Here is a 15,946-nt window from a genome sequence, read left to right on the forward strand (position 1 = left end):
CCAGTTAAGTAAGAACAAATGATTATTTACAATGACAGCCTACACCGGCCAAACCCAAACCATGATGATGCTCCGGTAACTTTCACATTGATGTCGGTATATGAAGTTGGCCTTGATAGCATGTATTATGAATCTATTTCCTGTTGCACTGTATGCAGTGTTCCACAAGAAGGCTAAATCGGTCAATGCAGCCTATATATGATGAAGTTGAGTAGTACATTTTACACGCCATTCCACAGACCTTTAAACCTAATATAAACAAACGTATGATGTCTGGGGGACATCTTTGTTTGTTATTTCATTTTAGAGTTTTAAAATTGTGTAGAAGTACAGTAAATTAGTTTCAACTGGTGGGTGTTTCCAATCCCAGTATTAGTGTACCAGAATGTTGATGAGAGTACAAATGCAGAGACCAGACATTCTGAAACTGGTAAGTATGATTTATCCAATGACACGAATACAATTTGTATGCCTACGGTTTTATCAGATGGAACCAGGTGGAATGAGGGGAAAAAAACACTCAAAAGGAACAAATAAACAACCCCCTACCTCTCGCCCACTCCCTGAGCCTTTTTATGAATCCAAAACATAATGAAAAGAAAGTTGGGCGGCCCACCATTTATGCATTTTGATCAGTAGAGCCATTTATTGTAAGGCTAATGGAAAGAACATGCAACACCTAAAGGAGGGGAGGCAAGTGGGTCAGGTGATATCCTCTCAGATAATGTAGTCTGCTGCAGTTAAAAGTAATGTCAAGATTCAGTAAAAACCACATCATCAAAGGTACAGGCAATACAATACAGAGGTATATATATATATAGATTGTGTGTTAGATTGTGTTAGTGTATAATTCAGAGGTTGTCCACCAGACTCTCTGTCCAGCCTGCTGATCAGAACGGATGTGGTGTGGAGTTCAGTTAGAAACAGGAAGCTCGTTCTACTCTCCCCCTTAACAGCTCTGTCACAGCAGCCTGTCTGTAAGTGGAGCTGTCAGTGAGATGGAGGTGGCCTGAAGAGGCTTTACTGAAGGTGAGAACAACACAATACATGTACTTCTTTTGTCTCATGTTTAAGAGTGTAGGAGCAACTTGGTTGGAGAAAGATAGACTATTTGAAGGGCTTCAATTTTAGACGCATTATGTTGTGTTATTTTCATCCTCTTCATCCTGATTTAATTATAGCTTTCAATAATGTACCACTTCAGTTTTGAAATGTCAAAAAGATCAACCAGCAATCATGGATGATGTTCAGCTGAATGTGTGAAAAAGGGTATGATGTTAAAGTTTAGTGTTGTTGTGTTTAATGTTTAATGTTTTAAAGCTGAAAGTGTTCTTATCTTCTGATGCAGATACTGTATCACTGAACTAACAGAGATGTATTGAATACAATACCATCATCATTTGTTCTTGAAAACTGTCAAGACTTGACACAATGGCATTTGGCTATAGTGCTGTGGTTATCTGTAGGCTTAGGTTCTTTACAGGAACACAAGGAACACATGAACACAACAATTTATACCAAGTGAGGGGTTTTCTACATTCTTTTTAAGACAAAATTGGGTGATCAGGAGATTTGTGCCGTTAGAGCTGAATAAGGAACACGTTTGGCCAACACCTATGGAAGAGAGAAAGCAGTAATACATTCTAATAGTGATACCAAACAAATATTCTAAGTTATTTTTAGTAAAGTGAAAAACAGCAGTAAGCAACTGTTCTTGAATTACTTATACAGATGAAAACTATGAAGGAAATACATTAGATTATCCCAAAGAAAAATGCATTGTTGTTCTACTTTTCCCCTTTAAGCATGATAGCCATCTTCAGCCTACAAGGATCTGTCCTCACCGTTGTGTCTGTGGCATCGCTCAGTGTTTTCTCTGCTTTCTGCCTGTGGTGCAGGAGGAAAACCAGTGAGTAGCACTGTATTAAATATTATGAAATGTATTACAATGTATTACATGTTACACTAAGCTACCTGTACAATGTCATGAAATCAATTTGTCATGTAGCACTAAAGCTAAATCAATATACTTAATTCCTTAGTTTGCCACTTTGATTTGTGAAATAATTGTACAGAATCAGTCAGTGTAGTGTAAGTGCCATTAAATACAATTGTCCTGCTTTTCCTCATCTGTAGAAATAATACATGAAGAGAATCAAATTTATGACCCTCAAATATTGTAAGTATAACATAAACATAGATATTAAATAATTGATGCACTATAGGACCGATTGTGATCTTATGGATATGGTGAATATTACATAGAAGAATAGAAAAATTAGTGTATGTATTTTCTAATGTGAAATTCATAAAATAGGAATTTTCTATCATTCATAAAATAGTTGTTTCTATTCTAACATTACAGTTTAAATACATGTTGTAAAACAATTTAACCTCATTATTGGCTAATATATTACAATATGATTTTACATCCCGTAACTCTACCCACTCAACAGCCAAAGCGAAGGTAACAGATTTGCAGTAATGCGATCTCAAACAGGTAAACTGACATTTTGATTCATCATACCTTTTGAGTCAGTTTCACCTGCAGGAGTAGCCTTATTCTACTTAAAATAATCCAGAATTTAAAAAAATGCATTTCACAATTGTCCTCAATTATTGTGATATCTTGTCTCATATTGAATGATTGAATGAATCTAATTCATATATGTGGCTTTTGTGCTGATCAACAGTAAATGACATGTTCTCACTACTGAATCGTTCTCTATTGAATGTCTTGGTCTTTTGTAGTCACACGATCCAACCAGATTAAAAGAGAGCTGCCGCCAACACCAGTGTAAGTAACTTTACTCATACACGAAGGTCTTATGCTCACCCTGCTTTTGTCTTGTTTCAACATGACAATTGAAATGTTCCTTAAAACCGGATGGGTGGCAAAATATATACCTGTACAAATATGAATACAAGCAAACAATAGCTTCAAATAAATTGGAGTTCAGTTTTTACCTTCCAGCTCACCCCTTTTGGTTCTTACATGTAATGACCACAGATTTACTTCTGACCACATATTAGCTATGGTCTGTTTTACCTTCGGTGGCCTCTCAGCACTTTATCATTGTCACCAGATATGCTAGTAACAGACAACAGATACTCTACACTCACAATAAATACTTGAATGTATTTTATTTTACAGGGAACCAATACCACAAGGTACGTTGTATGTATTTGTTAATGTACAATGAAGACCTTTCCATTGACTTCTATGGTGTCAGTGTCTAAAGAGTCTGACAAAGAGACAAAACTTGTTGACAAAACTGAAACAACTGGACCCAGAATATGAACAGTCATTCAAGATTACTACCATTACATATATTTCAACGTGGTATGTGTGTAATACTATCTTGTAATATGTACAGCTGTGAATGAGGAGCAACCCAAGTATCAAAACATTGTAAATGAAAAACACTATCTGTTAGTAGTTGTATTAGGTACATATGAATGCAAACATTTCAATTTAGGAAACACTAGCTAGGTTCCCATTTAATTGGAGACAGATTTTCATGCAAATATTCAAAATTCTACATACAAACATATGCTGTGCGTAAAAGGCTGTGCCTGATGACATAGTGCACATAAAAATACCTTTTCCTGTTAAATTCCTTATGTACCAAATAAAAAAATACAAGTTATATGTGCTTCCATGACATTTTCAACTCGACTGATGGGTTTCTCACAAAAAAGTTTTGCTTTATATAGCGAGTGCTCCCACTGTGATGTTGGCACATGCGCTCTAGCCAGCAGCTTGCAGATACAGTGCGGGTATAGCCAACATGACGATACTATTATGGACAAAAGATCCAGATTATTTTTCTTAGTCAACAGTAGTCAAGCATCTATAATTATGTCACCAGAATAAGACCCTCGATATTTATTGAAAAGAAGCATCAAGCTCATCACTTTGCATTTTAAACACCTTGTGAAGTTCATCATAATTTATTTAATCTGTAGCCTAATTGTCACGTGAGTCGTCTTGAAAATGACCGGACCAAGGTGCAGCGTGGTGAGCGTACATTTTTCTTTATTTTTTAAATGTCGCCAACAAAACAATAAACAACAAACACGATGTTCCGTAAGGCTATACATGCATCAAACGAGACAACAACCCACAAATGAGAAAAGGAAAAAAGGCTGCCTAAGTATGATTCCCAATCAGAGACAATGATAGACAGCTGTCCCTGATTGAGAATCATACCCGGCCAAAAACAAAGAACCAGAAAGCATAGACTTTCCCACCCGAGTCACACCCTGACCAAACAAGCATGGAGAATAAAAGGATTTCTACGGTCAGGGCGTGACACTAATAATCTGCAGTCGTAGTGGGAGTCATCGCGTGGCTCCAAGTTTACTTCTATATGATTGTTTTTTATATCAATATTTCGTCATAAAAGCGTTTCCACCTAAATGTCTTGGATAGATCATTTTATGACACAAAAATATCCCACCTTTGTAAAGTTTACTGATTCTTCAAAGTAGCAAAATCAAATCAAATTTATTTATATAGCCCTTCGTACATCAGCTGATATCTCAAAGTGTTGTACAGAAACCCAGCCTAAAACCCCAAACAGCAAGCAATGCAGGTGTTGAATCACGGTGGCTAGGAAAAACTCCCTAGAAAGCCCAAAACCTAGGAAGAAACCCAGAGAGGAACCAGGCTATGAGGGGTGGCCAGTCCTCTTCTGACTGTGCCGGGTGGAGATTATAGCAGAACATGGCCAAGATGTTCAAATGTTCATAAATGACCAGCATGGTCAAATAATAATAATCACAGTAGTTGTCGAGGGTGCAGCAAGTCAGCACCTCAGGAGTAAATGTCAGTTGGCTTTTCAGCCAATCATTAAGAGTATCTCTTCCACTCCTGTTGTCTCTAGAGAATTGAAAACAGCAGGTCTGGGACAGGTCCGGTGAACAGGTCAGGATTCCATAGCCGCAGGCAGAACAGTTGAAACTGGAGCAGCAGCACGGCCAGGTGGACTGGGGACAGCAAGGAGTTATCATGCCAGGTAGTCCTGAGGCATGGTCCTAGGGCTCAGGTCCTCCGAGCGAAAGAGAGAAAGAGAGAATTAGAGAGAGCATACTTAAATTCACACAGGACACCGGATAAGACAGGAGAAGTACTCCAGATATAACAAACTGACCCTAGCCCCCCGACACATAAACTACTGCAGCATAAATACTGGAGGCTGAGACAGGAGGGGTCAGGAGACACTGTGGCCCCATCCGATGATACCCCCGGACAGGGCCAAACAGGAAGAATATAACCCTTTGCCTTGATGATATCTTTGCACGCTTGGCATTCTCTCAACCAGTTTCATGAGGAATGCTTCCACTGGTCTAATGTCCATTACTCGTGATTCTTAATCTAAGCAAGTATCTTCTTCTTATTGGTGTCCTTTAGTAGTGTTTTCTTTGCAGCAATTCAACCATGAAGGCCTAATTCATGCAGTCTCCTATGAACAGTTGATGTTGAGATGTGTCTGTTACTTGAACTCTGTGAAGCATTTATTTGGGCTACAATCTGAGGTGCAGTTACAGAGGTAACTCTGGGTATTCCTTTCCTCTGGCAGTCCTCATGAGAGCCAGTTTCATCATAGCGCTTGATGGTTTTTGCGACTGCACTTGAAGAAACGTTCAAAGTTCTTGACATTTTCTGGATTGACTGACCTTCACGTCTTAGGGTAACGATGGACTGTCGTTTCTCCCCCACCTTGTCACAACACAACTGATTGGCTCAAACGGATTAAGAAGGAAAGGAAAGTAATTCCACAAATGAACTTTTAAGAAGGCACACCTGTTTATTGAAATGCATTCTACTTCATGAAGCTGGTTGAGAGAATGCCAAGAGTGTGCAAAACTGTCATCAAGGCAAAGGGTGGTGACTTTGTAGAATCTCAAATATAAAATATATTTTGATTTGTTTAACTTATTTTTGGTTACTACATGATTCCATATGTGTTATTTCATAGTTTTGATGTCTTCACTATTATTCTACAATGTAGAAAATAGTAAAAAATAATGAAAAACCCTTGCATGAGTAGGTGTCCAAACTTTTGACTGTTACTGTATATATATACAAAAGTGTGTGGACACCCGATAGAATTAGTTGATTACCTATTTTAGCCACACCCGTTGCAGACAGGTGTATAAAATCGAGCACACAGCCATGCATTCTCAATAGACAAAAATTGGTAGTAGAATGGCTTTACTGAAGAGCTCAGCTCACCGACATTGGACTCTGGAGCAGTGTAAACGCGTTCTCTGGAGTGATGAATCACGCTTCACCATCTTGCAGTCCAGCTGACAAGTCAGGGTTGGGCGGATGCCAGGAGGATATTTCCTGACTCAATGCATAATGTCAACTGTAAAGTTTGGTGGAGGAATAATGGTCTGGGGCTGTGTTTCATGGTTCGGACTAGGCCCCTTAGTTCCAATGACGGGACATCTTAACACTACAGCATACAATGACATTCTATATGATTCTGTGCTTCCAACTTTGTGGCAACAGTTTGGTGAAGATCCTTTACTGTTTCAGCATGACAATGCCCCCATGCACAAAGTGAGGTCCATACAGAAATGATTTGTCGAGATCGGTGTGGAAGATCGGTGTGGAAGTCCCTGCAGCAATGTTCCAACATCTAATGGAAAGCCTTCCCAGAAGAGTGGAGGCTGTTATAGCAGCAAAGGGGGACCAACTCCATAATTATTATTTTTTTAAATGGTAGTAAAGCTTCCACAGTAGTAAAGAGGACCACACACAATATTGTCGCATGACTCCAAGTTTACCTTGCGCATAAAAGCGTTTTCACTACCATTTCTCTCATAATGTATTTCACCAACACAAGATCTCAATGATCTGTTGGCATTCATAAAATTGTACCGAAACTTCCTGTTTCCATCACAGCTGTTGTGACTTTATTGTATATACATTATGACTTTACATCTCATAAAAACTGTGGATGGAAACGTGGTTAGTGTGGTAACACTATTAATAGGCCAATTCACACGACCAAATTCCTCAGCACTAACTGCCTTTTCAATTGTGTCATTTTAGCTCCGATGGGAAACTTTGAAGCAACATATGTGTAAGTATCTATCTGCTAATGTTTTGATTTCCATGTAAAACGTTATATACTTACAATTAATCTGTATTTTTTTTCTGTGAATAATAATACACTTGCCTATTGTTTTTACAGTGATCCAATCCCAGTGTTAGTGTACCAGAATGTTGATGAGAGTACAAATGCAGAGACCAGACATTCTGAAAGTGGTAAGTATGATTTATCCAATGACATGAATACAACTTGTATGCCTATGGTTTTATCAGATGGAACCAGGTGGAATGAGGGGAAAAAAACACTCAAAAGGAACAAATAAACAACCCCCTACCTCTCGCCCACTCCCTGAGCCTTTTTATGAATCCAAAACATAATGAAAAGAAAGTTGGGCGGCCCACCATTTATGCATTTTGATCAGTAGAGCCATTTATTGTAAGGCTAATGGAAAGAACATGCAACACCTAAAGGAGGGGAGGCAAGTGGGTGGGTCAGGTGATATCCTCTCAGATAATGTAGTCTGCTGCAGTTAAAAGTCATGTCAAGCTTCAGTAAAAACCACATCAAAAGGTACAGGCAACAATACATGGCAGTCTACCTACACTGGACTAAAACATTCTAGATAACTTCTTTGTATGTGCTCTGATGTGCTCAGAGCACAGTATAGGCAGACTGGCCAATAGCTTCTTCCTCCAGACTATCAGCCCTCCCTCCACCCCGCAAAGGATATTTATCCTTGTTGCTCACTCATCACTCTATGGACAAGTATCCTTGTTTACATACTTTGCCACTTAACTGCAGCAAACTTGTTGAAAATATGTATATATACACTGCACATACAAAACATTAAGGACACCTGCTTTATCCATGACAGACTGACCAGGTGAATCCAGGTGAAAGCTATAATCCCTTATTGATGTCACCTGTTAAATCCACTTCAATCAGTGTAGATGAAGAGGAGAGGACTGGTTAAAGAAGGATTTTTAAGCCTTGAGACAATTGAGACATGGACATTCAAGGTGCACTGGTTTGTGTAAAGAACTGCAACACTCAACATTTTCTTGTGTATCAAATAATGGTCCACCACCCAAAGGACATCCAGCACAATTGACACAACTGTGGCAAGCATTGGAGTCAGCGTGGGCCAGAATCCCTTTGACCTCTTGTGGAGTCCATGCCATGATGAATTTAGGCTGTTCTGGGGGAAAAAGGGGGTGCAACTCAATAGTAAGAAAATGTTCTTAATGTTTTGTACACTCTGTATATTTTGTGTGTATATATATATATATATATTAAACGTGTGTATGTCTTGTGATCTTTTTCTATTCTTACTTAGTATTTTTGTTTCACTCACTTTTCTATTTTGTTTTCTGCCCAATTTCGTGATATCCAATTAGTAATTGCAACTCACTGCTCTTTGACTTGCACTGTTGGAGCTCAAGAGCATAAAAATGTCACTGTTCCCTGCAATTACATCTGCAACCCCGTGCACGTGACTAACACACTTATTTGATTGTCACTTGCCTTATTTGGATGTCAATGTAATTTGATTAAAAAATGTCTTCTTTCTAGATGATGATCAATGTTCATATGAGAATGTATCACTAGATGGAAAAACAATCAGCCATGACTCTGGTATGCACATTAAAAGGAGTACATCTAGGCCTATCCATCCCTTGAATTAAGTCATATTTATGAAGATTGCTTTTGGAAAAGTTTAGTTTTGAACTTTGAATTACATTTGATATTTAACTAAGATTATTCTCCCCACACCTTACAACTAACAGATGGATCAGATTACCAGAACACTGGATTCCTGGACCAAATGAAAATGGGGTCAGAGGACGGTAAGTCACCATAGTGCTTTATAATAATTGCTATGAACGTAGGATGAATGCACTAATTGTAAGTCACTTTGGGTAAGATTGTCTGCTAAATCCACATTTCCAAACTCTGGTCCTCCAGTACCCCCAAAAGTACATATTTGTTGTGGCCCCAGACAAGCACACCTGATTCTACTTATTAAATCAAGTGTTATTGGCTGGGGCTACAACAAAATGTGTACTGTTGGAGATGCTCAAGGGCTGGAGTTGGGAAACACTGTGCTAAATGATTGCTTACATGTAATTAACTTTTATTTGTCACAGATGAACCAGTTTATGTGAACAAAACGGCATGATATGGAAACTACATGCTCAACGAGTAGATGACTATGGGAATGGAATGTTCTTACCATCTTTGTTGAGATGCTTGGATAAATGCTAAGTGATACAAATTTCAATGTGCTGTACCAGAGCAATGCCATAAGGGTAAACACCCAAACAGTGTTACTTCATAATGAATTCCCTTGAGTCTAAAAATGTAGGGGAGCCATGTACAGTACTTTGGAGTGTTACAAAATGAATAAAAGAGCTCAGAAACAGTTAAAATGTAGATAACATGTCAGTCTGTAATAATAAATCCTTAATTCAAAACTTAAGTTTACAACCTCTTTAGATTCCATTAAGTCATAATTACAACACTGATTTATTACAGAAGTGACTTACAATAGTATTTACATTAACTAACTTGTATAAAATACAAAATGTATTTCATCCAGAAATGTCTAAACAGAAAACTCCCCAGGACTCTTAGTCAGCGTTTTGAAGCAAAGTCGTGTACATTATGAACGAAACAGAAACCAGCCAAACATGGAAGGACAATAACGAAAAATGTAAATTTGCATTTCGTGGAAAGTGTTTCCCCTAATGAACACAACCCCGGCGAGACAGACAGGTGGGAGGAGAGACAGTGCTGAGATGGGTGGCAGCATGGGTGGGGTGTTAGCTGGTATCCGGGGTGGCCGTCTTGCTGCACAGTCGACCCAGGAGGCCTGCCATCTGCAGCAGGGAGTTCACGCCCTCTGCCACCTTCATGTGGGTGTAGCCTATCTCCTGAGAAAAGGGACAGTAGAAAGGGAGAGAAATTAAGAGGGGATATGACTTACATTTTGGCACTTTTCAGCCAAATAAATCCTTTCAGAAAAGAAAACACAGGAAAGGATCTGACATAAGAGACATACATAACAATATACAACTGCAGACTTGTTTTGTCTCTTACCTTTATGAACTCCAGCTTGAGATACTCCGGCATCTGGAAGGTCTTACACACTCTGAAGATGTTACCGATGATGTCCTCAGGGGAGTAACCCAGGGCCCACAGCTGCTCAATAATCTAAAGAAGGCCAGTTATATTGCTTCTTTATTCAGAGCAGCTTTCAGCTGTGCTAACAAATGCAAAAGGGTTTTCTAATGATCAATTGGCCTTTTAAATTATAAAGTTGGATTAACTAGCACAACATGCCATTGGAAAACAGGAGTGATGGTTGCTGATAATGGGCCTCTGTAGGTATTTTTTTTATCAGCTGTTTCCAGCTACAATAGTCATTTACAACATTAACAATATCTACACTGTATTTCTGATCAATTTGATGTTATTTTAATGGACAAAACAACTAAAGCACAAGGACATTTCTAAGTGACCCCAAACTTTAGAACGTTAGTATACATACACAGTACCAGTCAAGTTAGGACACCTACTCATTCAAGGTTTTTTTTATATTGTAGAATAGTTAAGACAACTATGAAATAACACATGGAATCATGTAACCAAAAAAATAAAAAGTTAAACAAAATCATTATATATTTGCGCTTTTTGGCTGCTTATCCTTCACTCTTCGGTCCAACTCATCCCAAACCATCTCAATTGGGTTGAGGTCGGGTGATTGTGGAGGCCAGGTCATCTGATGCAGCACTCCATCCTCCTTCTTGGTCAAATAGCCCTTACACAGCCTGGAGGTGTGTGTTGAGTCATTGTCCTGTTGAAAAACAAAGGATAGTGGGACTAAGTGCAAACCAGATGGGATGACATATCGTTGCAGAATGCTGTGGTAGCCGTGCTGGTTAAGCGTACTTCGAATTCTAAATGAAAAACCAAACGAAAAAAATCACCAGCAAGGCACCCCCACACCTCCATGTAACACGGTGAGATATTTGGGCTGCAATCGGAGGTGTAGTTAACTCTAATGAACTTATTATCCGCAGTCTCAAAAAACATCTAGCACTATAATGAACCTGGCTCTCATGAAGACTGCCACAGGAAATGAAGAACCAGAGTTACCTTTGCTGCAGAGGATAAGTTCCTTAGCGTTAACTGCACCTCCGATTGCAGCCCAAATTTCTCACCGTGTTACATGGAGGTGTGGGGGTGCCTTGCTGGTGATTTCTTTCGTTTGGTTTTTCATTTAGAATTCAAAGCACGCTTAACCAGCACGGCTACCACAGCATTCTGCAACGATATGTCATCCCATCTGGTTTGCACTTAGTCCCACTATCATTTGTTTTTCAACAGGACAATGACCCAACACACACCTCCAGGCTGTGTAAGGGCTATTTGACCAAGGAGAGTGATAGAATGCTGCATCAGATGACCTGGCCGCCACAATGTCCCAACCTCAACCAAATTGAGATGGTTTGGGATGAGTTGGACCGCGGAGTGAAGGAAAAGCAGCCAACAAGTGCTCCGCATACGTGGGAACTCCTTCAAGACTGTTGGAAAAGCATTCCAGGTGAAGCTGGTTGAGAAAATGCAAAGCGGTCAAGGAGAAGCGTGGCTACTTTGAAGACTAAATCTATTTTATACTTTTGGTTACATAATTACATGTTTTTTTCTGTCTTCTATTATTCCACAATGTAGAAAACAATGCAAATAAAGAAAAACCCTTGAATGAGTAGGTGTCAACTTTTGACTGGTACTGTGTGTGCGTGTGTATATTATACAGTGGGGCAAAAAAGTATTTAGTCAGTCACCAATTGTGCAAGTTCTCCCATTTAAAGATAGATGAGGCCTGTAATTTTCATCATAGGTAGACTTCAACTATGACAGACAAATTTAGAGAAAAAAAATCCAGAAAAACACATTGTAGGATTTTTAATGAATTTATTTGCAAATTATGGTGGAAAAATAAGTATTTGGTCAAAAGTTTCTCAATACTTTTGTCATTACCAACAAAGAGTATATAGAAGTCAAATGTTTTCTGTAAGTCTTCACAAGGTTTTCACACACTGTTGCTGGTATTTTGGCCCATTCCTCCATGCAGATCTCCTCGAGAGCAGTGATGTTTTGGGGCTGTTGCTGGGCAACACAGACTTTCAACTCCCTCCAAAGATTTTCTATGGGGTTGAGATCTGGAGACTGGCTAGGCCACTCCAGGACTTTAATGCTTCTTACGAAGCCATTCCTTCGTTGCCCGGGTGGTGTGTTTGGGATCATTGTCATGCTGAAAGACCTAGCCACGTTTCATCTTCAATGCCCTTGCTGATGGTAGGCTTTGTTACTTTGGTCCCAGCTCTCTGCAGGTGATTCACTAGGTCCCCCCGTGTGGTTCTGGGTTTTTTGCTCACTGTTCTTGTGATCATTTTGACCCCACGGGAGTGAGATATTGCGTGGAGCCCCAGATCGAGGGAGATTATCAGTGGTCTTGTATGTCTTCCATTTCCTAATAATTGCTCCCACAGTTGATTTCTTCAAACCAAGCTGCTTACCTATTGCAGATTCAGTATTCCCAGTTGGTGCAGGTCTACAATTTTGTTTCTGGTGTCCTTTGACAGCTCTTTGGTCTTGGCCATAGTGGAGTTTGGAGTGTGACTGTTTGACGTTGGGGACAGGTGTCTTTTATACTGATAACAAGTTCAAACAGGTGCCATTAATACAGGTAACGAGTGGAGGACAGAGGAGCCTCTTAAAGAAGAAGTTACAGGTCTGTGAGAGCCAGAAATCTTGCTTGTTTGTAGGTGACCAAATACTTATTTTCCACCATAATTTGCAAATAAATTCATTAAAAATCCTACAACGTGATTTTCTGGATTTTCTCTCTCATTTTGTCTGTCACAGTTAAGTGTACCTATGACAAATTACAGGCCTCTCATCTTAAGTGGGAGAACTTGCACAATTGGTGGCTGACTAAATACTTTGCCCCACTGTATATCAGCTATATGCTCATACTATATTCTAACTAATCAGTTATTGGTCACTTCAAGAACCATGCTTAAAGGCTACAGAAATTAGGGTTATTCATTGAGAGCCATATGATTATATTTATGTCTACTATTATTGAATGTGGATTGCAATACCTTGTAAGCCTCATCAATGTTTGCATTGACACAGTGTTCGAGCATGCTTTTCACCAACAGGGGATGTGGCTCATCACACACCTGAGAAAAACAATTATTTACTTTCTTTCATTTGAAACAGAGCTAGGCATTTGTCAACTTTGTTCTAAAATGACTGAAATAGACAGGTTTGGAAACAGAACTGTACCTTGAACACATTCTCACTGTTAATGTAGCCAAACCCGGAGTTTGTGGACTGTAGGTTATTCAGCGCCTGATGATGCAAAAAAAGACAGCTTAAGTTATATAGTTTCACACGTCTCAGCCAGACTTGGCCCAAAAGTACAAGGCACTATGAGGAGCCATGGATATACATTGTTCAACAAACTACAGATTTTTAAAAGGGTGCCATGTTTACACCCAAACCGCCTAAGACATTCCCAATCTAGTCAATGGTAACAAGAATGCTATTCTCATGGAACCCTTAGTGCCAACATGGAGGTTGAGGACAGTTGGCCCTTTCCCCCACCTGTCTCATGTCTCCCTGGGCGGTGAAGATGATGGCCTCCAGGCCGTCGTTGCTGGTGACCAGGTTCTCCCTCTCCACCACCTCCAGCAGACGCATCATGATCTGCTCGTCCCTCAGCTTGGTGTAGCGCAGGACTGCACAACGTGACTGGATGGGCTCTGTGGAGGAGGGGGCACAGCAACATGGAAGACCATCACAACAGTGAAAAAGCCAGGTTGGTTTTGTAATGCGACTGTCGCTTACACAAGGGTCTCTATTCAATACGACAGTATCGGTGTTGAACTGTTAAATCAAATGTTATTTGATACATGCACCAAATACAACCGGAGTAGACCTTACCATGAAATGCTTACTTAAGTCCTTAACCAACAATGCAGAAATGTTAAATATTTTCTCAAAAATAAATTAAAAAGGACAGTCACCAATGATCTTGTCGGAGGCGTTGCATGCCAAAGCGAAGCGTGTGGTTTTAGAGTATATCTCCATGGTCCTCCTCAAGGCCTGCTGGGCTCCGTCTGTCATACTGGTGGCACAAGCACAGCCGTTACAGACACAGTCGTTATAGGTACAGGTACACTAGATCAACTTTCAGCTTAGCTGTCGTGACCCTCAGTTGACTTACCTGTCAGCCTCATCCAGGATGATGATCTTGTGTCTCCCTTTAGGGAGGGTGACTTTCTGCTGGGCAAACATCTTGATCTTGTTTCGAACTACATCGATGCCTCTGAGGAAGGTGGATGACAATGTGTTAGTGTAGGCTTCACTTTCTAAAGAAACACAACGTGGTTTTAACTCAAAATGCAGCTCCTGGACTCACATGTTGTGCACTTAAGTATTCCAGTGTAACATTTTTCATGGTAGACTTCACTTACTCACCTGTCATTGGAGGCGTTCAGTTCCAGGACAGCATCTTTCATGGCTGGGCCCAGAAGAGCTCGCGCCAAACACAGAATACTGGTGGTCTTTCCTGTACCGGGGGGACCCTATAATATTGATCATTGTGTTTAAAAAGAGATGGCATATGAAATATGGCATAACTTGCATACTATTACTCTGCTGCGCCAACATCTCAGTATGTAATATCATATAGTTATGATTTAAGAATTAATTATTTCAGTCACTCACTGCAATAATGATGTTCGGCACATTTCCCTCTCTGGCAAACACCTGTAAGAAAGAATGGAACAATAATTCATACAAGTAGCTATTATTTAGCATCAAATGTATTGAAACTGTCAAACTACTGTAATAAAATAGAGGATACTTTACCTCCAATCTGCTAACAGTCTCCTCGTTGCCTACTATTTCATTCAACTTCAAGGGTCTGTATTTTTCAACCCTGTGAGATATTCAGAACACGCATAGCTATCAGCAACAAGCAATTCATAGTGATTCACACGATATATAGAGGGTAGATATGGGCGGCAGGTAGCCTAGTGGTTGGATTGTTGGGCCAGTACTGAAAGATTGCCATTTCAAATCCCCGAAACGACAAGGTGACAATCTGTCATTGTGCCCTTTAGCAGGGCCGGGCTGTGACCGTACTCTCCGCGAGGGTGTCAGGCAGGGTTGGGATATGCAATAAAAACACACATTTCCAATTCACGTATGTGTATAAAACACGTGTACATGTGCAAAACAGGACAAATTAGCACCCATCAAATTATTATTGCTATAACTTGCACTAGCTAGCTGTTGCTCTATGAGATGCTTAAAAGATAGCTAGTTACCAGTATATTTGACATAACATTACATAGCAAGCTATCTACTTACTTTTTGAGAGGCATGCAGAATGGGTTTGTTTTCATAGCTAATAGTATGCCTTGCGTAGTTAAGTACAATGCTAGCATCTGTACTCATGCTTGTGCTGGCTTGCTAATGTTAGCTAGCTAATTAGCCATTAGCACTAGTAGCTGTGCTGAGCGATTTCAGTCCGCTAAGAAATACAGAAATACTGCAATTAGCCAACTAGTCTAGCTAGTAAACCTTACCATGGCAGCTCATATCCACTACTAGACAACTTCGCAGGGGACTCATCTTTCTTCAGTTGAACTTCTGTTTGAATTTGTTCAGAATCTACCTCATTCATCGCCACGTCCATGTTTTCGGGTGCACAAAATTCCCGCCAAGACAGGAACCAAACAGCTGGCGCTAAACTGACGTCATTTCCTTGAAGATGCGAACAGTCTTCCAACCGT

At 39.9% G+C, this 15,946-nt stretch overlaps 1 protein-coding gene across 1 annotated transcript; it reads right to left on the reverse strand.

The window, feature by feature from the left end:
* Positions 1–9,499: 9,499 nt before the first annotated feature.
* On the reverse strand, positions 9,500–15,891 carry rfc2 (replication factor C (activator 1) 2). The gene is made up of 11 exons (XM_035780070.2): positions 15,740–15,891; positions 15,018–15,087; positions 14,874–14,915; positions 14,625–14,731; positions 14,371–14,472; positions 14,171–14,271; positions 13,749–13,906; positions 13,428–13,493; positions 13,241–13,321; positions 10,170–10,283; positions 9,500–10,003 (listed from the first exon to the last, which is right to left on the reverse strand). Exons 1-11 carry the CDS (start codon positions 15,847–15,849, stop codon positions 9,893–9,895), a joined length of 1,062 nt encoding a protein of 353 aa, XP_035635963.1. The 5' UTR covers positions 15,850–15,891; the 3' UTR covers positions 9,500–9,892.
* Between the last annotated feature and the right edge of the window lie 55 nt (positions 15,892–15,946).

The sequence above is a fragment of the Oncorhynchus keta genome, chromosome 11, assembly GCF_023373465.1.
Source record: "Oncorhynchus keta strain PuntledgeMale-10-30-2019 chromosome 11, Oket_V2, whole genome shotgun sequence".
NCBI lineage: Eukaryota > Metazoa > Chordata > Actinopteri > Salmoniformes > Salmonidae > Oncorhynchus > Oncorhynchus keta.